The following is a 26,357-nucleotide window of genomic DNA, read 5'->3' on the forward strand; positions in this document are numbered from 1 at the left end:
GGGTAAGTGCACTGGTCACTCTGCATTGAAGGGGGCCCGCTGGTCACTCTGCATTGAAGGGGGCCCGCTGGTCACTCTGCACTGAAGGGGGCACGCTGGTCACTCTGCACTGAAGGGGGCACGCTGGTCACTCTGCACTGAAGGGGGCACGCTGGTCTCTCTGCATTTAAGGGGGCACGCTGGTCTCTCTGCATTGAAGGGGGCACACTGGTCTCTCTGCATTGAAGGGGGCACGCTGGTCACTCTGCATTGAAGGGGGCACGCTGGTCACTCTGCATTGAAGGGGGCACGCTGGTCACTCTGCATTGAAGGGGGCACGCTGGTCACTCCGCATTGAAGGGGGCACGCTGGTCACTCCGCATTGAAGGGGGCACGCTGGTCACTCTGCATTGATTGGGGCACACTATACCTTGATTACTGAAGGCCCCTTTTACACTTTTGTGACCTCAAAGTCAATGCCTATTACATTCCCCCCCCAATTTTGAGCACCAGCCACCACTGATGCACTGAAAACCAGTCAGTATCTGGGAGGGGTCCGAAAGCCAGTCAGTATCTGGTGTGACCACCATGTGCCTCACACAGTGCAACACATCTTCACATAGAGTTGATCAGGTTGGTGATTGTGGCCTGTGGAATGTTGATCCACTCCTCTTCAATGGCTGTGCGAAGTTGCTGGATATTGGCAGGACCTGGAACACGCTGTCATATACGCCGATCCAGAGCATCCCAAACATGCTCAATGGGTGACATGTCCGGTGAGTGTGCTGGCCATGCAAGAACTGGGATGTTTTCAGCTTCCAGGAATTGTGTACAGATCCTTGCAACATGGGGCCCTGCATTATCATGCTGTAACATGAGGTGATGGTCATGGATGAATGGCACAACAATGGGCCTCAGGATCTCGTCACAGTATCTCAGTAAATCAATAAAATGCACGTGTGTTCGTTGTCCAGAACATATGCCTGCCCATACCATAACCCCACCGCCACCATGGGCCACTTCATCCACAACGTTGACATCAGCAAACCGCTCATCCACACAATGAAATACATGCTGCCATCAGCCCTGTACAGTGAAAAGAACACCTCTCCAAAGTGCCAGATGGCATTGAATGTGAGCATTTGCCCACTCAAAGTCTGTTACGACCACGAACTGCAGTCAGCTCCCGATGATGACGACGAGCATGCAGATGAGCTTCCCTGAGACGGTTTCTGACAGTTTGTGCAGAAATTCTTTGGTTATGCAAAGCGATTGTTGCAGCAGCTGTCCGGTGGCTGGTCTCAGATGATCTTGGAGGTGAAGATGCTGGATGTGGAGGTCCTGGGCTGGTGTGGTTACACGTGGTCTGTGGTTGTGAGGCCGGTTGGATGTACCGCCAAATTCTCTGAAACGCCTTTGGAGATGGCTTAAGGTAGAGGAATGGACGTGCAATTCATGGGCAACAGCTCTGGTGGACACTCCTGCAGTCAGCATGCCAATTGCACGCTTCCTCAAAACTGGCAACATCTGTGGCACTGCGATATGCAATCAAACTGGGGGTGTCGTTAACTTTTAATTGACACCCCCTGTGTATCGCATATGGCAGTGTGAACTGCCAGATGTGCGGATGCGATGCGGGAACACGCTGCATATTTGCAGCAATCCCGCATCCCACCAGTGTGAACCGAGCCTTAGAGTGGCCTTTTATTGTGGCCAACCTAAGGCACACCTGTGCAATAATCATGCTGTCTAATCAGCATCTTGATATGCCACACCTGTGAGGTGGATGGATTATCTCAGCAAAGGAGAAGTGATCACTAACACAGATTTAGACAGATTTGTGAAAAACATTTGAGAGAAATCGGCCTTTTGTGTACATAGAAAAAGTCTTAGATCTTTGAGTTCAGCTCATGAAAAATATGGCCAAAAATAAAAGTGTTGCGTTTATAATTTTGTTCAGTGTAAAAAGGCTGACTTCATCCACACACCAGTTTGTATACAATTTTTGGTAAATTTTTAGGCATTTTTCCAAGGCACCCCTGAAGAACCCTTAAGGCATCCTGGTTGAAAAAGGCTGATCTATAGAATAGAGAGAGGGGCAGCGTTCCTTGCACAAGAGGTGACCATGTAGTGGTGACCGGTCCAGTAGGTGGAGGATTCTGCCTCCGCACTTTTCTGATCATCGGATAATGCCCCAGATGATTTATGCATGCGCAGTGTTGACATCCTGCAAGCTGATCTGCCGATCAGCTGGAGTGACGGTGGGTACTGCGCAGATCGTCAGGGGGTATTGTCTGATGCTCTGCAGTATTCGACAGAACGTCGGCACTGCTGTCAGTCACCCCTCTCAGCTTTGCTCCTCCAGCGCTCACTGGAGCATCGAGCTTGAGATGGGGCGGGAGCTGCTGGCTTGGACTCTCAGTTGCGGGCTGAGAAGGGGAGCCAGCTACCATCAGGCAACTAGATGGATCCTTCCAGAGCCTGGAGTGGCTCTGCAATAGCCCACTGTCAGCTGACTCTGGGTCACAGAAGGACAAAAGTAAGTGCACTTTTGTCATCCGCAAGCGAAGTGTGGCCAAATAAGCTTTGCCCATACTTCTCTTTTAATCAGGAGGTAAGTGTAAATGATTACTTTTAATTCACTAGCTGAGAGTCCGGTGTTGTCTTTAAATAGATTACTCTGCACAGTGAGTAATATTTAATCTGATAATTGTGAATATATAGACACAGTGATACTTAAATCCTAACTCCATACATTTTTCTTTTTAATGGAAACGGTCAGTCAGTGTTTTAAGTGCCGGTTCACACTGTTCCGACTTGTCAGGCGACTTGGTCGCCTGACAAGTAGCGGACCGTGCTGTGCAATGGAACCATTCTAATAGGAGTGACTAAAGTCGCTCCGACTTAGAAAAAGGTTCCTGCACCTTTTTTTTGCAAAGTCAGAGCGACTTGCATTGACTTCTATTATGTGAAGTCGTTGCAAGCCGCGCCAAAGTCGCGGTGCACAGGCGACGGCATTAGTCACCCCGAAGTCGTGTCGCCCTAGTGTGAACCGACACCAACCACTTGCCCTCCGGAAGGTTTTGTTACACTGTATAAGCATAGTCATTTGTTATTTGTTTAATACTTCAAATGGTTATACAGTATACTGATTTAGATCACAGCATATTCAGAGCAAGAGCTGCCACCATCTGATAATATAGTAGATGGTGGTAATTAGCAACTTATAGTGTGACTGTGATGGTGTGGCAGACAATCTAGCTCTAACGTACTGTACACTGGCTGGGAGGGACAATAACTGAGACTGATGTCACTAGTGACACTTCTGCCGTGAACCGAACTGGAGGGTGTTCCACTGTATAACTCCAGAACATAGCAAACGTTCGGACCCGAACCTCATGGAAGTCTCATGTGACCCGAATTTGAAAAATCAAGTCCTCATTTTGAAGCCTTATATGCAAGTTAATGGCCATAAAAAGGGTATGGGGGCCCGGGTACTGCCCTGGGAGACATGTACCAATGAAGAAAAAAGATTGTTTTTAAAGGAGCAGTGATTTTAATGTAAAATTTTAACCACTTAAGCCCCGGAAGATTTTACCCCCTTCCTGACCAGGGCCTATTTTGCGATTCGGCACTGCGTGACTTTAACGGACAATTGCTCAGTCGTGTGAAGCTGTACCTAAACGAATTTGACGTCCTTTTTTTCTCACAAACAGAGCTTTCTTTTGGTGGTATTTGATCACCTGTGCGATTTTTTTTTTTTTTTTGATCATGCGCTATAAACAAAAAAAAAGCGTCAATTTTGCAAAAATAACAATATTTTTCACATTTTTTTATATGAAATTCCCCCAAAAAAATGTAAAAATCTAAATTTTTTAACATTTTCGGCCAATTTGTTTTCTGCTACCTATGTTTGGTAAAAAAAAATCGCAAAAAGCGTATTTTGATTGGTTTTTGCGCAAGTTATTGCGTTTACTAACAAAGGGAAAGATTTTTGTCATTATTGGTGTTTTTTTTTTTAACGCGTAATGGCGGCGATCTGCGATTTTTTTTTTTTTTTTTTTTTTTTTTTTTTTTTTTTTTTTTTTGCGGGACTGCGACATTGGGGCAGACAGATCGGACCCTTGACTGACATTTTTTACACTTTTGGGGTTACCAGTGACATTACTACAGTAATCAGTGCTATATATATATGCGCTGTTACTGTAAAAATGACACTGGCAGTAAAGGAGTTAACTCTATTGGAGAGGGAGGGGTTAAGTGTGTCCTAGGGGCGTGCTTCTATCTGTGATTGGCTGTGGCTGTGTGTGTAAGAACAGTGATCAACGGTCCTACATAGTAGAACCGTTTGATCAGCGTTCTTACACAGAGGAGAATGACAGGCGGCTTTGTTTACACTAGTCGTCTGCCTTTCTCCCGCTGGCACGGACGATTTCGAGTGCCCGGCAGACATCGGGTTCGTCAGGCTCATGCGCGGGGGGGTCCGTGACCGAGCGGGAGCACGCCTCCGGCTGCGCGCACTCGCTCCCCACACCCTTACAGGCTAGCGACGTAGATCTACGTCGCTTTGCCTGTGAGGGGCTGACTGCCGACGTAAATAGTCGTTAGGCAGTCAGCAAGTGGTTAAAAAATTCCTTTAACCACTTAAAGACCAGCCGCCGCAGATATACTGCAGCAGGCTGGCTGTCCTGTGTAAACCGCCGTATGGGTACGTCTTCTCGCGGGTGTGGGTCTTGGGCGCGCCCCCGCTCTCTAGCCCTGCAGCTAAGCAACGGGTGCGGCTGCCACGATGGCTGCCGGGAACTCTGCGATCGCTGCAGGGACTGACAGTAGGCGGTGTGCCGTTGTAAACACGGCACACCGCCCCTCTGACACTGATTAAAACAGGGCTCCTGTGTTCCTGTTATTTCGGAGCAAAGGAGCCCTGTTTCCAACAACCGAGTCTGGCCCCCCCACAGTTAGAATCACCCCCTAGGTAAACATTTAACCCTTTGATCGCCCCTCGTGTTAACCCTTTCCCTGCCAGTGTCATTATTACAGTTACAGTGCATATTTTTACCACTGATTAATGTAGTAATGTCACTGCCCCCCCCCCCCCCCCCCAAAAGTGTCAAAAATGTCAGTTAGGGGTCCGATCTGTCCGCAGCCATGTTGCAATCCTGCTAAAAATCGCAGATCGCCGCCATTACTAGTTAAAGTAAATACATAAAACTTACATAAATCTTTCCCCTAGTTTGAAGACGCAATAACTTTTGCGCAGACCAATCAAAATACACTTATTGGAATTTTTTTACCAAAAATATGTGGCAAAATACAAATTGGCCAAAAATGATGAAGAAAATTTTTTTTTTATTTTTTTTATTGGGAATGTTATATAGCAGAAAGTAGAAAAATACTGTTTTTTTTTTTTCAAAATTGTCGCTTTTTTTGTTTATAGCGCATAATCAAAAAACCGCAGAGGTGATCAAATACCACCAAAAGGCCCTGTTTGTGGGGGGAAAAAAAGGACGTCCATTTTATTTCGCACGACCACGCAGTTGTCAGTTAAAGTAGCACAGTGCCGAATCACAAAAAAATGGCCTGGTCATTAAGATGGCAAATCCTTTCGGTCCATAAGTGGTTGAATATAGTGCCAGGGGGGGTCCCCTTAGTCTGCCTGTAAAGTGGCGGATCTGTACCATGTATAGAACCTGCTGTAGCAAAGCTGACATTTCTGCCAAAGGGGAAAGACATTTTAAATACAGAAATTTAAAAAAAAAAAAAGCGTAGGATCCCCCCGCCAAAATCCAGAACCTTATCCGAGCATGCAGCTTGGCAGGCCTAGGAAAGGAGGGGGACGAGCGAGTGCTCAACATCGGGGGTGGAGGGGGAAGAGCGAGCCTGTGTGGTTTTTTTTTTTTTTCTTCCTTCTTTTTTTGGGTCCACTGGTGTGTGGGGGCATTGTAATTGACCATGGATCTACATCAGGGGACATTTTTTTTTTCATAATGTCCCCTGATGTAGATCCATGGTCAATCACCATGCCCCCCCACACACCGCCAGACCCAAAAAAGAAGAAATAAAACCACTTCGCCCTTGAGTAAAGCAGACCGCGGAATGCCTGCTCCGCCGGGTGACTGTTCCTAAAATAGGTTAGGGGCGGGACCACCTGGTAATGTCACCTGCTGGCCCCACCCCTGTGTGACATTACTGACCAGTGTATGCTGGGTCGGTGATACCTGATGACTCAATTTTCGCCCAACTCTAGTGGTCAGTGATAACACTGTACACTGTACTAATGACACTGGCTAGGTGACAGGAGTGATCAGGAGGGCAATTAGGGGGTTAACTGTGTGCATAACACATGTATACTAGTGAGTGTGCTGCTTTTACTTATAGATCTGGTTGGGGTCTCTCTCCTTGCTTTCAGTTCTGAATGGCAGGGAGAAATCCAGCCACAGCCTGTGTGTACAAACACACAGATCAGATCATTGCTGTGATTGGCCACAGACAATCAGCAGGTATACAGCCAAAATAATTGACTGTAACCTGCTGACAAACTTGTGCTGTGTCCAATCACATCACAGGTCAGCAGGAGGCGCATGCGCTTCTAAACCAGGAAGTACACCGCAACGTACAATGCAATACCTTAGTATGCCGCCCACCAGCAGTAAATGTACAATTATTAAAAAAGCAGCTCTGTTTGCAAAGCTTGTCTCCTCTTCGGCGCTGTACCCCGCAGGGATCCCATTCTACCACTAGATGTCCTAAGCCCTCCAGACTGAATTTAATGGAGATGATTTAAAATGTATGGCATACCATATTCATTTTGTTATAGGCCAACAGGGAAAAAAACTTTTGTTGCTTTTCCACTGCATGGAACCAAACGGTTCGGCTCGCTTTTGTGCTTTTCCACTGCATGGTACCACATGGTACAGTGTAGGAACGGTTCGGTACGGTGCGGCGGAGCTTTTCCACTACATGGAACTTTACGGCTCGCTTAAACAGTACCACCTCGGTTGTGGTTCCAAGAGGGCCGTACTGGTATCTTATCCCACAATCCTTTGCATGCAGCCTTGACTGTCACTACTAGCCACTGATTGGTCAGAGAATCGTTGTTATCCCACCCACTTACTTTAGTACTACTTTAGTGGAAAAGCAAACCGTACCAAACCATACCGATCTGTTCCAACACCGTACCATGCAGTGGAAAACCAAACCGAGCCAAGCAGGGCAGAGTGGAGCCGAGCCGGTACTTGCAGTGGAAAAGTGCCATAGTCACTACATTTCAATATGGAGAATTGGTTAGAGGTAGAACTGTATTTGTGTAATGCTTGGAATATGGATTTATTCACCCGGAATTTATTCACTTGATTCAAACTAGAGGTTTCGTTGGGTTGTAAAGTGAACCCTCTTTTTAATGTAGGTCAGTTATGAAGGAAATATTTATTGAAAAATACAACCGTTGTCTCCATGTGTAAGGACAAAGATTTCACTTCTATTCCAGGTGGAAAATAACCTGGCCCCATATCAGCATGAGAAGTATCATCACGTCAACACTGGATACAAGGAAATATATGAAGCCATCTCTTACCCCGACAAAAGAAGGTCTGACTACCTTTATATATATATCAATCATCTGATATGTTATAACCTCTTGTCACCGCCTCCCTCCGGCCCTTTAAATGCTTGCTGTCTAGGGCAATTCTGACACTTCTTACATACATGTTAAAATCAGCACTGCTAAAAAGTGATTTAGAACCTCCAAACGTTATCATTTCTGAAAGCAGAGGCCATGGAGAAGGCCTAACTGGTGCAACTTTTTTTATGTTGCACAGCAAATGCAAATGTTCAGGAAAACTTACATTTGCATACATTGTAGTGCACACACAATATAATACCCAATTGCTTTGTAAAAAAGAAAAGATTGACTTGTGTCGAGTAAATGGATACCAAACAAAATTTTAAAATTGTGCACACCTCTGTAGTGGGGACAAACTTCAGTATCTATACTTGTCCATAGATAATGCTTTAAAAGCCTTTTCAGGTTATCAATTTAGAGTTAAATGTGGATTATGGTCCACAATTATTGCTCTCACTCCCACATCCACGGCGATACCTTATATATGTGATATGAGGAATAGGAATGTAAAGAGTATGTGTGTGTTGGTTTTTTTTTTACCTCTTCATAACTCAGTGATATTTTCCTTTTACAGGATAGAAAGTGTTGTGACTAAGATACAAATGCCATTGGCATGGCTGCTGGGTTTTATTCAGACCTTGTCCACGTTCCAGATCTATCTTAGGACTGAGCCTGAGAAAGCGAAGGAAATGATAAGAAGCGCAGAGGAAAGGTGAGCATGTAGGTGAATAGGACAGGAAATGGCAGCAGGGAACCGAGGACAAGAGGTAAAAATTGTGCAGTAGCCGGTGTAACGTGAGAATTACCTACCCCGTGAGAAAAACCTACCCTCGTCACTTCCGGTCAGAAACAGCTGAGCAGCGCAGCAGTGCGCATGCTCACAGCCCCAGATACCTAATGGAAGAACTGAGGAGCTTACTAGTGCGCATGCGCACTAGTATGAAACGATCACGGTGTACCGTGAAAAAAAGCTACCGACGCGGCGGTTACATAAAACAGCTGTGCTGAAATACGAGTCATCTCCGCTCCTGTCCCTGTCACTTCCCTGCTCTCGGCAAGTAAATATAAAAGTGGCTCTCGGCTCCGTGATTTATGTTTTCACACAGCCGCCGCCCCTTTTATATTTACTATCCGAGATCAGGGAAGTGGCAGGCACAGGAGCGGAGATGACTCGTATTTCAGCACAGCTGTTTTAATGTAACCGCTGCGTTACATACAGTGCCGAGCACCGGAAGTGACGAGGGGTAGGTTTTTCTCACGGGTAGGTAATTCTCACGGAACACCGGCATTCTCACCCTGTGGACAGAGTGATCTTAGAAGGACATAAAGCTCTAAATAGTTTTTAAGTTAGCAACAAATTAAAGCCAAAACCCAGCGAACACCGTTAAAGCTGTTACAACAATTGTTTTTATTTTGTGAAAAAGGTCTGTACAGACTTGGGTCTTGCAAGGTCTGGACCTCTGTACAGACTTGGGGCTGGTTAATGCTCAGGGTCTTGCAAGGTCACGACCTCTGTACAGACTAGGGGCTGATTAATGCTCAGGGTCTTGCAAGGTCCAGACCTCTGTACAGATTTGGGGCTGGTTAATGCTCAGGGTCTTGTAAGGTCCGAACCTCTGTACAGACTAGGGGCTGGTTAATGCTCAGGGTCTTGTAAGGTCCGGACCTCTGTACAGACTAGGGGCTGGCCAATGCACAGGCTCTTGCAAGGTCCGGATCTCTGTAAAGACTAGGGGCTGGCCAATGCACAGGCTCTTGCAAGGTCCGGACCTCTGTACAGACTAGGGGCTGGCCAATGCACAGGCTCTTGCAAGGTCCGGACCTCTGTACAGACTAGGGGGGGCTGGCCAATGCACAAGCTCTTGCAAGGTCCGGACCTCTGTACAGACTAGGGGCTGGCCAATGCACAAGCTCTTGCAAGGTCCAGACCTCTGTACAGACTTGGGGCTGGTTAATGCTCAGGGTCTTGTAAGGTCCGGACCTCTGTACAGACTAGGGGCTGGCCAATGCACAGGCTCTTGCAAGGTCCGGACCTCTGTACAGACTAGGGGCTGGCCAATGCACACACACACCGCCAGACCCAAAAAAGAAGAAATAAAACCACTTCGCCCTTGAGTAAAGCAGACCGCGGAATGCCTGCTCCGCCGGGTGACTGTTCCTAAAATAGGTTAGGGGCGGGACCACCTGGTAATGTCACCTGCTGGCCCCACCCCTGTGTGACATTACTGACCAGTGTATGCTGGGTCGGTGATACCTGATGACTCAATTTTCGCCCAACTCTAGTGGTCAGTGATAACACTGTACACTGTACTAATGACACTGGCTAGGTGACAGGAGTGATCAGGAGGGCAATTAGGGGGTTAACTGTGTGCCTAACACCTGTACAGACTAGGGGCTGGCCAATGCACAGGCTCTTGCAAGGTCCGGACCTCTGTACAGACTAGGGGCTGGCCAATGCACAGGCTCTTGCAAGGTCCGGACCTCTGTACAGACTAGGGGCTGGCCAATGCACAGGCTCTTGCAAGGTCCGGACCTCTGTACAGACAAGGGGCTGGCCAATGCACAGGCTCTTGCAAGGTCCGGACCTCTGTACAGACTAGGGGCTGGTCAAGGCATTGGCTCTTGTAAGGTCCGGACCTCTGTACAGACTAGGGGCTGGTCAAGGCATTGGCTCTTGTAAGGTCCGGACCTCTGTACAGACTAGGGGCTGGTCAGGGCATTGGCTCTTGTAAGGTCCGGACCTCTGTACAGACTAGGGGCTGGTCAAGGCATTGGCTCTTGTAAGGTCCGGACCTCTGTACAGACTAGGGGCTGGTCAAGGCATTGGCTCTTGTAAGGTCCGGACCTCTGTACAGACTAGGGGCTGGCCAATGCACAAGCTCTTGCAAGGTCCGGACCTCTGTACAGACTAGGGGCTGGCCAATGCACAGGCTCTTGCAAGGTCCGGACCTCTGTAAAGACTAGGGGCTGGTCAAGGCATTGGCTTTTGTAAGGTCCATACAACTGTAAATATGAATGTACTGTAATCATGGTCCAAAAGATGTACTAAACCTTTAACCCCACTGAAAGCCATCCCAATAAAAAACTACCTGTTTTGAGTAGAACAAGTGTTAAGCTTAGGTTCAGAGTATTAACTTTGTGAATAGTCTGACTATCCTGTACATTAATTCTGTTTCAGGTTCCTTCAGATCATGGAGATGTCCTCCAGTGAAACAGAGGTTGAACTTTGGTTAAAAAATGTTCTGATATTGGCTTCTAAACCGCAGTGAAGGAAGCATTTGGAAAACCAGCACTGAACCCTGCAAGACATGACTGGAGACCCTGCATTTTGCCATATCAGAAATCAGAGATCCTGCTGATCAGTATTTTGCCATATCAGCAATCTGAGACCCTGCTGTTTAGTAGACATGGGCTAAATACCCCCCTGTTCGGTTTGTACCAAAACTCCAGGGGACATGTTCTAACCCTAATGGTGGAGGGGGGGCTGGGTGCTTTGGGGGGGGGGGGGTTTGGGCTGGGTGCTTTGGGGCACGGGGGTTCTTTTCGGAGACCCCGCTGATCAGTATTTTGTCATATCAGAGTTTGGGGACCTCAGTGATCAGTATTTTACCATATCAGAATTTGGATCAGTATTTTCCCTCATCAGAATTAGGAGACCTCGCTGATCAGTATTTTACCATATCATTTTTTAACAGGTCAGATGTCCTTTTTTTTTTTTTTTTATCCAGGGGCTGAACAAAAAAACCTGAAGAGCTCAGGAGGAGATCCTGTACTAACAATCCGATGTTAGTACAGCGATTTCCCTGCTGAGCTATTGTGCTCTAACAGGGGGACAGCCCCTTGGGCCCCCCCACCAGAACACACCGTTCAGGGCTCTTAGCCATTGGCTGAGAGTGCTGATCAAATACCGATCAGCGAACCTTTTTTGGTCATACCCCTTCACAGAGGCCAGATGTTCGGGTGGCTTCTGTTGGACCAGCTTCTGTACACAGGCTGAATGTCTGCCGGTTTCTATTGAACTGGACAATACCGCCCGATATTCGGCCCATGTGTACGGCTCTTAAATGTATACACCCAAGAATTCCCAACATGATACATTATCAACTGTAAGAATGTAGCACAAAGTCCAAATTAAAAGAAAATCTCTAAATATAACTATCTTTGTATCTTCTGTGATAATTTTATCTTCAACTACCACTGTGTAATAGCTCAGTCCCATACACCAGTACTCACAAAGACCTCACAGAGAGTATTGACCGAATTATCAATTAAGGTCTACAGTGCTTAATCTCTTTATGACACCCTTAGGCATATACACTCTACTGGCCACTTTATTAGGTTCACCTTGCTATTATCAAGTTGGACCCCCTTTTGCCTTCAGAACAGCCTTCATTCTTCGTGACATAGATTCAACAAGGTGTTGGAAACATTCCTCAGAGATTTTGGTCCATATTGGTCACATCACACAGTTGCTGCACATCAGAGTTGTATAAAGTACTCGAAACCCATACTTGAGTAAAAGTACAAGTGCTCGATCAAAAAGTGACTTGAGTAGAAGTGGAAGTGCTTGATCAAAAAGTGACTTGAGTAGAAGTACTAAAGTATTCAACATTTTTTGTACTTAAGTATTGCAAGTAGTTTTTTAAAAAATTTTGCTACTCAAGTACTGAAAGTAAAAGTAAAAGTACTGTGTTATGTAGTTATTAAAGAAAGAAGTCAAAAGTTTGAGACCCCGTTCACACTGGGGCGACCTGTCAGGCGACCTGGTCGCCTGCCATAGAGAAGCTGTGGACCCGTTCTAATAGGAGCGACACAAGTCGTTCCGACTTAGAAAAAGGGTCCGGAGCTTCTTTGGGGCGACCCGGAGCGACCTGCATTGTTTTCAATGATATGAAGTCCGTGCCGGCCGCTCCGAGGTCGCGGTGCGAGCTGCGCACCGCGACCTGTGAGGTCGCCCCGGCAAGTAGCGTCGCCCCAGTGTGAACGGGGTCTCAACATCATATTGTTTTTTATTATTTCAAATGCAGCTTTTATTTATACATACAGTAGCATTTATTTTCGTATGCGCTGATAATACACATGTTTTGAGCTTCATGAAACCTGCCATCTACTGTTCTGGCAGTGGTAATTTTTATAATTGTAACGAGTAACTATGCAGCACAAAAAAAAAAAATATCGGAGTAGAAGTATTGCAATCATTGAAAAAATGTAGTGAAGTAAAGTGGAAGTAGGAGAAAAAAATTCTACTCCAGGAAAGTACAGATACCGCCTTTCGGTACTTAAGTACAGTAGTGAAGTAGTTCTACTTAGTTACTATACATCTCTGCTGCACATCCATGATGCAGATCTCCTGTTCCACGTCACAAAGTCGCTCTATTGGATGAGATGTGGTGAGTGTGGAGGCCATTAGAGTACAGTGACCTCATTGTCATGGTGAAGAAACCAGTGGTGAGATGATTGGAGCTTTGTGACATGGTGCATTATCCTGCTGGAAGGAGCCATCAGAAGATGGGGACACTGTAGTCATAAAGGGATGGACATGGTCAGCAACAATACTCAGGTAGGCCGTGACCTTGAAACGATGATCAATTGGTACTAAGGGTCCAAAGTGTGCCAAGAATTCCCCCACACCATTGCACTACCACCACCAGCGTGAACCATTGATGCAAAGCAGGAAATTCTGACCCTACCATCTGTTGCAGCTGAAATGGAGACATCAGACCAGGCAACGTTTTCCCATCTTCTATTGTCCAATTTTGGTGATCCTGTGCGAATCGTAGCCTCAGTTTCCTGTTCTTATCTGACGTGAGTGGCACCTGGTCTGATTTTCTGCTGCAGCCCATCTGCTTCAAGCCTCGATGTGTTGTGCTTTTAGAGATGTATTCTGCATACCTTGGGTTTAACGAGTGGTTATTTGAGTAAAGCCTAGTACACACACAACGATTATCGGCCGACGGATCGTCCGACTTTTGTCCAGAGTGGTGTTTTGGTTGGAATGTGCCTAGACTGCACACGAATTTTCTCGCCCAACAAAAATCTGCTTTAGAAGTGATGTCATGTGTTGGTTTGGTTTATTTGTGTTCTTTCTTCTCTGAGCATACCCAGACTTGCTCATCAGAATTTTCCCTGTCGAAATCTGTACTGACTGCACGAAAATCGGCCGTGTTTTGACGGCGGAGAAAAATTTTATAGCCTGCACACCAGAATTTTTTCGGCCGAAAAGTCTGAGTCGGTTGTCGGAAGCATCATACTAACAAGCCGACAATCGGCAGATCGGACGTTGGCCGAAAATTCCCTGCCAATTTTCGACGCGTGTGTACGGGGCTTTACTGTTGCCTTTCTTTCATCTGGAACCAGTCTACCCATTTTCCTCTGACATCAACAAGGCATTTTCCTCCACAAAACTGCCGCTCACTGGATATTTTCTTTTTCCCACCATTCTCTGTATACTCGAGAGATGGTTGTGTGTGAAAATCCTAGAAGGTCAGCAGTTTTAGAAATACTCAGACCAGCCTGTCTGGTACCAACAACCATGCCATGTTCAAAGTCACTTTAATCCCTATTTTGATGATCGGTTTGAACTTCAGCAAGTTGTCTTCACCACATCTAGATGCTTAAATGCATTGAGTATCTGCCATGTGATTGGCTGATTAACAATTTGTGTTACCAAGCAACTAAAGAGGTGTAACTAATAAAGTGGCCCGTAAGTGTATGTGGCAGCATGGCAGATGGGACTTAACACCCAGCCTCTGCATTTATGCTGTGTTGTTCTGAGGCACACTCCATCTGCAACCCTAGAACTGTGACCAAGCTCTCATCAACCGCTCACGACAACTACCAATGATCAGAAGTCAATAGGACAGGCTCCTGATAATGACATCATTGTGCCGTCAATAGTGGCACCACATGATCAATAGTCCTTCCTACTGGCCTCTGGCATCAAAGCCCATTTAAAAGACCATCACCCGGTGGTGACAGGGGGTGGTTTCACCTTCCATGATACTCCTGACCCCGTACTCTTCCTCTCTCAGGCAATGGGAATAGACAAAAAGCTCCAAATAGTACTGCTTGAAGCAGACCTTCGCAACCAAAATGGATTTGCACATTCCTCCTCCCAGCCACCAACAACTTTTTTGGGCCCGCCACCATTCTCCTGCCTTAGCACCATTCTCTGGCTCGCCACCATTCTCCTGCCGTAGCACCATACTCTGGCCCGCAAACAATTCTCCTGCCTTAGCACCATACTCTGGCCCGCCACCATTCTCCTGCCTTAGCAAGACTCCTGTATATCCCAGGAGGCTGCAGCAAGAATCCTGTATACCCCAGGAGGCTGCAGCAAGGATCCTGTATATCCCAGAAGGCTGCAGCAAGGATCCTGTATATCCCAGAAGGCTGCAGCAAGGATCCTGTATATCCCGGTAGGCTGCAGCAAGAATCCTGTATATCCCGGTAGGCTGCAGCAAGAATCCTGTATATCCCAGGAGGCTGCAGCAAGAATCCTGTATATCCCAGGAGGCTGCAGCAAGAGTCCTGTATATCCCAGGAGGCTGCAGCAAGAATCCTGTATATCCCGGGAGGCTGCAGCAAGAATCTTGTATATCCCAGGAGGCTGCAGCAAGAATCCTGTATATCCCGGGAGGCTGCAGCAAGAATCCTGTATATCCCAGGAGGCTGCAGCAAGAATTCTGTATATCCCGGTAGGCTGCAGCAAGAATCCTGTATATCCCAGGAGGCTGCAGCAAGAATCCTGTATATCCCGGTAGGCTGCAGCAAGAATCCTGTATATCCCGGGAGGCTGCAGCAAGAATCCTGTATATCCCAGGAGGCTGCAGCAAGAATCCTGTATATCCCGGGAGGCTGCAGCAAGAATCCTGTATATCTCGGGAGGCTGCAGCAAGAATCCTGTATATCCCGGGAGGCTGCAGCAAGAGTCCTGTATATCCCGGGAGGCTGCAGCAAGAGTCCTGTATATCCCAGGAGGCTGCAGCAAGAATCCTGTATATCCCGGGAGGCTGCAGCAAGAGTCCTGTATATCCCAGGAGGCTGCAGCAAGAATCCTGTATATCCCGGGAGGCTGCAGCAAGAATCTTGTATATCCCAGGAGGCTGCAGGGGGACAAACAGCGGCTGGAGGTTGGACCTGGCACAGCATCATCAGGTCTAGCTACAAGAACAGAGACAGCTGGTTCCTGATGATTAAGAAAGGGAACGCTGTGGTGCTGGACTCGGCTTGTGGCAGCAGGAAAGCTAGATTCAGTGGACAGCTGAGTATTTTTTTCTGAAAAAGAAACCTGCATAACCTGCAGAGGGGTCTGGTATGATACCACAGCGTCTTACACACCCACTCAAATGACTCTGCAGTAACCTTTTTGGCTTTCTTCTTAATCAGCAGGTATTCTCTGCAAGTGCATGCTTAGGGACTTCCTCCCAATGCATTAAGAGTTCCCTCTTATTCCTAAAAAAGGTAATTATTACCCCCAATCGGCCCAAGTTGGCCTAAACAAACTATCTATTGCGCTGGTTGGGGGCGCTATATTGACTATACTAGAGAGCGCTATGTTCTAGCAGTGGGAAGAGGACTTCCCGCCCCAAAATAGTCAGGCTGAACACTGCTCGGCCATTCAGGGAAAGTTTTGCATTCTATGAATGAATACAAAGCTAACTGTGATTGGATGAGGTGAACGGATGATGTCATGATTGCCGCCTCAGCCAATCAGAGAAAGCTTCGTATTCAGTCATAGAATACAAAGCTTCATGTGAATGGCTGAGCAGCGCTCAGCTTGACTCTATTTTGTTCTGGGAGTGCCAGAAAACAGCGCTGTACAGTGCATCCAGAAAGTATTCACAGCGCTTCACTTTTTCCACATTTTTGTTATGTTACAGCCTTATTCCAAAATGGATTAAATTAATTATTTTCCTCATAATTCAAATAATAGTTTGGTCGGCCCAATCTATTTAGGCTTGGCTGACATATGTCCGGCCAGGGTTTCAGTGCGATTTAAAGAAAAAAAAAAAAGTCCGGTGTGGTTTTGTTCACTGGTTCTGTTGTGAATTATTACTTTTAAATCGCACCTGAACAGGACCAAAAACCGTACAGGACTCTTTTAAAAGCAGACTGCACATATGTGAACTGCCTCCATCGAAAGCCAGCTCGGTTCACATGTCATGCGAATCTGATGCGGTTCAAAACACATCCAATTTACATATATGTGAACCGAGCCTTAAAAGGATATTAACCACTTGCTGACCGCCCGCCGCAGTTTTACGGCAGGCTGGCTCAGCTGTGTGAAATGGCGTAGGGGTACATTGGTCACAGGATTGGTGGTGGGGGGCGAGCGCGAGCACCCACTAAGCAGCAGGGATGCCGATCCAAGGTACCGGCGGCCGCAATTGCCCCTGGGCACCTGCGTTCGTTCCCCACTGAGAGAGTCAGAGCGCCTGTGATCTTTCTTTATAGGATCACAGGTCTCTATGATCATTTCACGAGTCCCTCCCTCCACAGTTAAAAAACACTCCCCTAGGCTCACACTTAACCCTTTGATCACCCCTAGGTTAACCCCTTCCCTGCCAATGTCATTATTACAGTAACATATTTTGCACTGATCACTGTAGTAATGTCACTGGTCCCCCCCCCCCCCCCCAAAAGTGTCAAATATGTCAGTTAGGGGTCCGATCTGTCCGCCGCAATGTTGCAGTCCCGCTAAAAAATTGCAGATCGCCGCCATTACTAGTAAAAAAATAAATAAATAAAAATGACAAAAATCTTTCCCCTAGTTTGTAGACACAATAACCTTTGCGCAAACCAATCAATATACGCTTATTGTGTTTTTCTTTAAATATGTAGCAGAATACAAATTTGCCTAAAAGGATGAAAAATTTAGATTTTTACTTCTACTTATAGAAATATTCCTTCAGAATTGTCGCTCTTTTTTTGTTTATAGCGCAAAAAATGAAAATCGCACAGGTGATCAAATACCACCAAAAGAAAGCTCTGTTTGTGGGGGAAAAAAAAGGACATAAATTTTATTTGGGTACAGTGTCGCACGACCGCACAATTGTCTGTTAAAATAACTCAGTGCCGAATTGCAAAAAATGGCCTGGTCATTAAAGCGGAGTTCCACCCAAAAGTGGAACTTCCGCTTTAAATAGTCCTAACTCCCTGACATGCCACATTTGGCATGTCATTTTTGGGGGGGGGGGGGGGGGGGAGCGGGTACCTAGTTTTGACATGTACCCGCTCCCACTTCCGCTCGGAGCGCCGCCCTGAGCGGAAGTTCTCCTCTCCCCCTCCCTCCCTGCAATCTTCTGGGACATGTCAGAGGTCCCAGAAGATTGGCGGCCAATCACGACGCATAGCGCAACTGGCGCATGCGCAGTGCGTACCCGGCTGTGAAGCCGCAAACTGTCACAGCTGGGTGCCCGCAGCAGTGATGCCGGCGCCGCGGAGCAGAGAGGGAGAAGACGGCGCATCGCTGGACCGTGGGACAGGTGAGTGTGTGGTTAGGCTGGAACTCCGCTTTAAGGGGGCAAATCCTTCCGGTCCAGAAGTGGTTAAACATGGAGTCAGGCTTTAATTCTTGGGTGTATAAGTTTTCCCTGATGGTTTGATTTTATACTTTTGTGGATGGAGATGGATTTCTCCTTTGGTCCATTGTTGATGAGGTATGATATATTGCTTAGGATATATGTAATAATAAAAAAAATTCTCATTTTATTCAATATGTCAGATATGTTCACTGTAATCCACAATTACTCCGCCTTCTCCATTTACAGAGAATAATGAATAAAACATTGCACATTTCTCTCATTCTTACTTTTCATTGATTTATATCATCTACTATTATCTAAGGAGACTCAAGCACTTTAAATAGTTAGGATGCATAGTGTTAGAATGCATAGTGTTAGAATGCATAGTGTTAGAATGCATAGTGTTAGAATGCATTAAGGTAAAATCCATTCAGTCAGTAGAACCACTTCAAGCCTTGCAATGTGAGGGCAACTCCACTGCAAGGGGGTATTGTTGCCCCCCCCCCTCCCCCCCAGGAGGGCTTTGCTGTATCTGATGTCTGTTTGGGCCTACAGGGGGATCTGTTCATCTATAGACCCCGGACCTCCTGTATTAGGAGTGCTGGCCAGGCTGAGTCCTATAAGCCTCCACTAACTGACACAGTCCCCAGTTCTTGGTCAGCTCCGGCTTGTTGGGGTACATCCTTGCACACAGAGGACAGGAGGCCTCCCTTGGATGCTGGTTCTGCCACGTCCTGGTGATACAACCCATACAGAAGCTATGGCCACAGGGCAGAGACACCGGGTCAGTATAGAGCTCCATGCACACGCAGCAGGTCAGGGCATTGGTCATGTTACTGGCGGCCGGCCTGGAGAATGACAAAGGAAACAAAAGGTGAAATTCACATTTAAAAATATTTAAAATGAATGCATTCTACCCACCCACGTTACCTGCCATTCTAATAAATGATAAGTTGGGGACTTCCCTAGTAAAACATACTTGTGTACAGTGTGCATGCATGTCTGCTCATAATGCCTGTGATCACACTGTCATTAGACAGCACAGAGCCAATGAGAGTGGCTCTGTACCTTGTCATCAGCAACCACAGGTGTAAACAATGTAATAGTAAACAAACACCAGCTCTACCCTTCCTCTCTTAAAGCAGAACTACACTACACTTGAGCACCACAAACCAAAAATACTAATTCATTTTTAATTTTCAAAGAAAACCCTTCATCCATCCATGTCTCCATGCTTTATTTTGCTGAGAAATCACTTTGAACCCCCCCCCCCCCTCTAGAATTTTATTTTCTTGAGTAAGGGAAGATGATTCATGTAGCGTTTACTTCCTGGCAGGCAGGAAGGTGTGCTTTTCTGAGAACACCCCTCCCCTCCTGAAGGCTCTTGAGATGTATGATCTCATTTTGGCCTAGGCCAGAAACCAGGAAGTAACTGAAGGAATGTAAAAAAAAAAAAAAAAAAAAGTTTAAAACAGTAAATATAATGTACCTTCATATGTACAGTATCTAACAAATTACAATTTTTTGTAAATATTTTATTATCTTTTCATGTGACAACACTGAAGAAATGACACTTTGCTACAATGTAAAGTAGTGAGTGTACAGCTTGTATAACAGTGTAAATTTGCTGTCCCCTCCAAATAACTCAACACACAGCCATTAATGTCTAAACCGCTGGCAACAAAAGTGAGTACACCCCTAAGTGTAAATGTCCAAATTGGGCCCAATTAGCCATTTTCCCTCATGTGTTGCACGGTCTCAGGTGTGAATGAGGAGCAGGTGTATTAAATTTGGTGTTATCACTCTCTCATACTGGTCACTGGAAGTTCAACATGGCACCTCATGGCAAAGAACTTTCTGAGGATCTGAAAAAAATGATTCCTGTTCTACATAAAGATGGCCTAGGTATAAGAAGATTGCCAAGACCCTGAAACTGAGCTGCAGCACGGTGGCCAAGACCATACAGCGGTTTAACAGGACAAGTTCCACTCAGAACAGGCCTCACCATGGTCGACCAAAGAAGTTGAGTGCACGTGCTTAACCTTTTGATATCTGCCTAGAAATGCCCACTCCTCCAGGCTGACACCCACCCACCATTTTGATATCTGCATAACCATAGCTCCCAACTGTCCCTGATTTGGAACAAAGTCCCTCTTTCCTCCTCATTTGTCCCTCATTTTGTACTATATAGTTGTATATAAAATGCACTATTTATCCTTCCCAGTGCTAAACCTTTCATGTAAATTGCTGCATTTGTGCATTTTCAAAAACCAATATAAAGGAATAGTATTGGTTAAAAGAAAGGCACTTAACTAATATTTTTTGTATAATTTTCCTTTAACGGGCGTGACAGGGGATGTGTCCCACATACTTTTGTTAATAGGTGTCCCTCGTTGCCATCTCTAAAAGTTGGGAGGTATGGCATACCTCCTCCCAAGAGCCTGCCCACTGCTTGCATCAGGGCTGAGGGCGCTGAGTCAGGTGGCTGTGATTGGTACAGAACCCTGTTGGCCCCTCAAACCAGCCATGATCTTCTTGCATTGAACAGAGACGTCCAGAGATCCAGTGATGATATCACTGGATCTAAAATTAGGTATTGAAAACGGAAAGGTTCTATTTTAAAATGCCATTATCATGATGGGGGGTGGGGGGGAGGAACCAGGCAAGGCAAAGAATAGGCAGATTAACCACTTCTGCACCGGAAGGACTTTCCTCCTTAATGACCAGGCCATTTTTTGCGATTCGGCACTGCGTTATTTTAAGGAACAATTGTGCGGTCCTGCGACGCTGTACCCAAATAAAATTGATGTCCTTTTTTTCCTGCAAATAGAGCTTTCTTTTGGTGGTATTTGATCACCTGTGCGATTTTTATTTTTTGCGCTATAAACAAAAAGAGCGATAATTCTGAAAAAAAAAAACAACATTTTTTACTTTCTGCTATATAACATTCCCAATAAAAAATTTTTAAAAAAAAATCAAACTTTTTCATCATTTTAGGCCAATTTGTTTTCTGCTACATATTTTTGGTAAATAAGCGTATTTTGATTGGTTTGCGCAAAGGTTATCGCGTCTACAAACTAGGGGAAAGATTTATGTCATTTTTATTTATTATTTTTTTTTTTTACTATTAATGCGATTTTTAGTGGGACTGCGACATTGCGGCGGACAGATCGGACCCCTAACTGACATTTTTGACACTTTTGGGGGACCAGTGACATTACTACAGTAATCAGTGCTATAAATATGCACTGTCACTGTACTAATGACACTGGCAGGGAAGGGGTTAACATTATGGGCGATCAAAGGGTTAAGTGTGAGCCTAGGGGAGTGCTTTCTAACTGTATGGGGAAGGGAATCGTGAAATGACCATAGAGATCTGTGATCCTATATAGAAGGATCACAGGCGCTCTGTGATCATTCCAGGGAGAAGAACGGTTTGCTGTGTTTACAATAGCCAACTGTCCTTCTCTCCCAGCGGGGAGCGATCGCGGGTGCCCGGCAGCAATCGGTGCCGCTGGCCCCGTGGATCTCCATATTCGCTGCCTAGTGGGGGCGCCCCCAAGAGCACTCCCGCGAACCGCTGTACAAATGCGGTGATTAGTGTAGCCGAGCCAGCCTGCCGCAGTATATATGTGGCGGGCGGTCGGCAAGTGGTTAAACTTCTGCATTTAACCACTTAAGCCCCAGAAGATTTTACCCCCTTTCTGACCAGGGGGTATTTTGCGATTCGGCACTGCGTGACTTTAACGGACAATTGCGCGGTCGTGCGACGCTGTACCTAAACGAAATTGACGTCCTTTTTTTCCCACAAACAGAGCTTTCTTTTAGTGGTATTTGATCACCTGTACGATTTTTTGATCATGCGCTATAAACAAAAAAAGAGCGTAAATTTTGCAAAAATAACAATATTTTTCACATTATTTTATATGAAATTCCCCCCAAAAAAATGTAAAAATCAAAATTTTTAAAAATTTTTGGCCAATTTGTTTTCTGCTACCTAGGTTTGGTAAAAAAAAAATCACAATAAGCGTATTTTGATTGGTTTGCGCAAAAGTTATTGCGTTTACTAACAAAGGGAAAGATTTTTGTCATTTTTGTTGTTTTTTTTTTTAACGAGTAATGGCGGCGATCTGCGATTTTTTTTTTTTGCGGGACTGCGACATTGCGGCGGACAGATCGGACCCTTGACTGACATTTTTGACACTTTTGGGGGTACCAGTGACATTACTACAGTAATCAGTGCTATACATATGCACTGTTACTGTAAAAATGACACTGGCAGGGAAGGGGTTAACTTTCTTAGAGATGCAGTGACTATGTGTGTCCCTAGGGGTGTGCTTCTAACTGTGAAGGGATGTGGCTAGTGGTGTAACAACAGAGATATACGATCCTACATAGCAGGACCGTTAGATCAGTGCTTTTACGCAGGGAAGAATGACAGGCGGCTTTGTTTACATTAGCCGCCTGCCTTTCTCCCTTCACAGCGGACGATCGGGAGTGACCGGCGGACATCGGGTCCACCGGTCACACGCACGGAGGTGTCCGTGAACGAGCCGGGGCGGGAGCGCGCCTCCGGCGGCCGCGCGCCCGCTACTGGATCCCAGGCTAGTGACGTACCGGTACGTCACTTTGCCTGGCCGGGGCTGACCGCCGCAGTATATGTACTTGCGGCGGTCGGCAACCGGTTAATGGACTTTACTGGTTATGATTTCAAAGAGGAACAGAGTTACCCTTCATCGCGCTGCACTGGCCTCCTCGAGGGCCTTGTTTCCGGAACATTTGGAACAACTCCTGAGAGAGAAACAAAAGATCCATTTATATTTATAATGAAGACCACAAACTGGTGATTATACAATGATCAACATAACCGCCAGTGTCTCCACTGGATTATTTCCTCTCTCCTCCTGATCTAGTGACAACTGAAAATTGACCATTTTATGCACCAGCTACAGCTCTTAGCACACCCATTATGGCCCCTTATAGTTTGAAAGGTCAACTGCATTTGTATTTGAACCAGTCTGCCCATTCTCCTCTGACATCAACAAGAGATTTTCTTCCACACAACTGCCGCTCACTGGATATTCTCTCTTTTTCCCACCTGTAACGGAACCGCAACCCACACTGTGTTTGTGGGCTTCCGTCAGTATACGGCTTCCTCCAGTCTTGAACATAGATACTGTATCAGATATTTCAGCCGCCCTACATACAAAACTAGCCTGAACTTAGCTTGTATGTATCTGAAAACAACAACCTCTTTATTGACAGTCTCACACAATTTATACACATGAGGATCTCCCCATCCTAAACAAATTACCCCATCAGGTCACGTGCCTGATTACATTAATATATGCAGATGAAATTGTATACAGAAATAGAATTAACCTGAACTAATTATCTAGCCATCTGGACAGAAACAAAATGTGAGTTCATTAACAATTAACAATGGGACAGATAGGCTTAACAGAATACACATCACATCTCATTACACAGACAATAGGAAGAGACCACCAGTGACAGACTGTCCTTCTCTGACATTCAGGGCTGGGACAAGGGGTGGGCAGGAGTGACGGCTGCCCTGGGCGCAATGGTTTATTGCAGGGATGTGGGCACCTTGAACCCTAACCCTAAGGGAAGAGGGAGCGCAGTTTGGCATCTTTGCCCTGGGCGCTGGATGACCTTGTCACGGCACTCCTGACATTGAAGAACATGGAACAGAGGCCAATGTGACCAGCTCTTTCAATCAACATGTTCAGAATCAATCAGGCCAGGAATAGTGTTCATATATTTCTTGAGATATACGGCCGATAAATTAAATAAACTATAACTAACTAATAAATAAACTGACCCATTTGAAGTAATTCCAACCATATTCTCAGTGTCCCTTAATTATCTGTCCATTATTTTACTTGGTCACTCTGGGTGCCTAATAGACACAGGGTGACTTATACATAAGAGGGGCCTAGGGGGCTGAGAGGGAGATTTCCCAACCTCTCTAAGGTCAGCTGGGTTTCACCAAAGTGACTCCAATCCAGTGGCGGCTGGTGCTCCATCAGTCGGGGGGGGGGGGGGGCGGGGGGGGGGGGGCGGCAGACAGACCTGGCCGCGGACCCTCCCCCAATATCACTTCAGCCTGCACCACCACATCTCCCCCTGCCAGTTTACCTACCTTATTCCTCCGGACTGACAGGCGGCGGCGGCTTCCCCCTAGGGCTCCTTCATGTCCCTTCTCGACGGCCGTCTCCTCCACCCTTCGGCCTCATGCACACTGGACGTTTTTGGAGCTGCTGTTAGCAGCGTCAGACGTTTTTTTTTGCAGCTGCAGAACGCCCATCCATGTTATTCTATGGCCTCATACACACATAGAGCTTTTAGGAGCTCCAAGTGGCATAGGCATTTTACAGCTCCAAAAAAAACCCAGGAACTGTGCGTTCTGGAGCTGCAGCGTCAAGCTGTAAAAACGTCTGACGCTGCTAAAGGCTGAATAACGTTGCTTAACGTGCGTTAAGCCACGTTATACGTTTTTTTCTCCCATTCAAAATCAATGGTTCCCTATGGGAGCTTATTGATTTGAATGGAAGTCGCACAGCAAGTCGGATCAGGATGATCCGACTTGCGGCGTGACTTGCGCTGTGAGAATCTTGAGGGGGAACTCTACGCCAAAATGGGGAAAAAAACGGCGTGGGGTGCCCCCAAAATCCATACCAGACTCTTATCCGAGCATGCAGCAGGGGAGGAGATGAGCGAGCGGCCCCACCCCCCCTGGACCATACCAGGCCACATGCCCTCAACATGGGGGGTGTGGGTGCTTAGGAACAGGGGGGGGCTCTGCACCCCCCACCACAAAGCACCTTGCCCCCATGTTGATGAGGACAAGGGCCTCATCCCCACAACCCTGGCCGGTGGTTGTGGGGGTCTGCGGGCAGGGGGCTCATCGGAATCTGGAAGCCCCCTTTAACAAGGGGTCCCCCTAGATCCCGGACCCCCTCCCTATGTGAATGGGTATGGGGTACACTGTACCCCTACCCATTCACCCCATAAAAGGCAGTGTGTGTAAATAACAACAGGAGACGTTTTGAAAAGTTTATTAAAAATCTTCATCAGGTCTTCTCCGCTCCGATCTTCTCCTCTCTTCTGGTCTTCTCCTCTCTGCTCTTCTGCCCTCCGCTCTTCTGCTCTTTTGCCTCCTCTGGTCCTCCTCCGATGCTGTCCCGGTGATTATGCCGGTCTCCGGTCTCTGCAGCTTATTATATAGTCATTAGGGACGGGGCCTCCCGGTGACGTCACCGGGAGGCCCCGCCTCCTTATGTCACCAACGTCGTCGGTGCCATAAGGGGGCGGGACCTAACCAAAAGGCCACGCCTCTAATGGCTATATAACAAGCTGCAGAGACCGGAGACCGGCATAATCACCAGTGACAGCGTCGGAGGAGGACCGGAGGAAGAAGAAGACCAGAGGAGGCAAAAGAGCAGAAGAGCAAAAGAGCAGAAGAGCGGAGGGCAGAAGAGCGGAGGGCAGAAGAGCGGAGGGCAGAAGAGCGGAGGGCAGAAGAGCGGAGGGCAGAAGAGCGGAGAGGAGAAGACCGGATGAAGATTTTTAATAAACTTTTCAAAACGTCTCCTGTCGTTATTTACACACACTGCCTTTTATGGGGTGAATGGGTAGGGGGTACAGTGTACCCCCTACCCATTCACATAGGGAGGGGGTCCGGGATCTGGGTAGCCCCCTTGTTAAAGGGGGCTTCCAGATTCCGATGAGCCCCCTGCCCGCAGACCCCCACAACCACCGGCCAGGGTTGTGGGGATGAGGCCCTTGTCCTCATCAACATGGGGGCAAGGTGCTTTGAGGTGGGGGGCGCAGAGCCCCCCCTGCCCCAAAGCACCCACACCCCCCCATGTTGAGGGCGTGTGGCCTGGTATGGTCCAGGGGAGGTGGGGCCACTCGCTCGTCCCCTCCCCTTTCCTGGCCTGCCGGGCTGCATGCTCGGATAAGGGTCTGGTATGGATTTTGGGGGGACCCCATGCCGTTTTTTTCGGCGTGGGGCTACCCTCAAATTCCATACTAGACCCGAAGGGCCTGGTTTGGAACCTGGGGGGGAACCCCACGCCGTTTTTTTCCCCATTTTGGCGTGGATTCCCCCCTCAAGATTCTCACAGCGCGAGTTGCGCCGCAAGTCGGATCATCCTGATCTGACTTGCAGTGCGACTTCCATTCAAATCAATAGGCTCCCATAG

At 46.9% G+C, this 26,357-nt stretch overlaps 2 protein-coding genes across 2 annotated transcripts in view; one reads left to right on the forward strand and one right to left on the reverse strand.

The window, feature by feature from the left end:
- LOC309558517 (uncharacterized protein) overlaps positions 1 to 10,917 on the forward strand; it is a 251,846-nt gene extending 240,929 nt beyond the window's left edge. Inside the window, exons 16-18 of the mRNA XM_082261597.1 lie at positions 7,466 to 7,566; positions 8,175 to 8,312; positions 10,779 to 10,917. Coding sequence (XP_082117723.1) covers positions 7,466 to 7,566; positions 8,175 to 8,312; positions 10,779 to 10,869 — 330 coding nt within the window. The 3' untranslated portion in view covers positions 10,870 to 10,917. The remainder of the gene's footprint in view (positions 1 to 7,465; positions 7,567 to 8,174; positions 8,313 to 10,778) is intronic.
- Positions 10,918 to 18,639: 7,722 nt separating this feature from the next.
- The window catches only part of LOC309557569 (uncharacterized protein), a gene marked incomplete at its 5' end in the record, with an annotated part of 604,667 nt that continues 596,949 nt past the window's right edge, over positions 18,640 to 26,357 (reverse strand). The window contains 2 exons of the mRNA XM_082260356.1: positions 18,640 to 18,974; positions 22,857 to 22,917. Of these exons, the coding sequence (XP_082116482.1) occupies positions 18,719 to 18,974; positions 22,857 to 22,917 (317 nt within the window). The 3' untranslated portion in view covers positions 18,640 to 18,718. The remainder of the gene's footprint in view (positions 18,975 to 22,856; positions 22,918 to 26,357) is intronic.

This window comes from Pelophylax lessonae (genome assembly GCF_965119305.1).
Source record: "Pelophylax lessonae genome assembly, chromosome: 6".
NCBI lineage: Eukaryota > Metazoa > Chordata > Amphibia > Anura > Ranidae > Pelophylax > Pelophylax lessonae.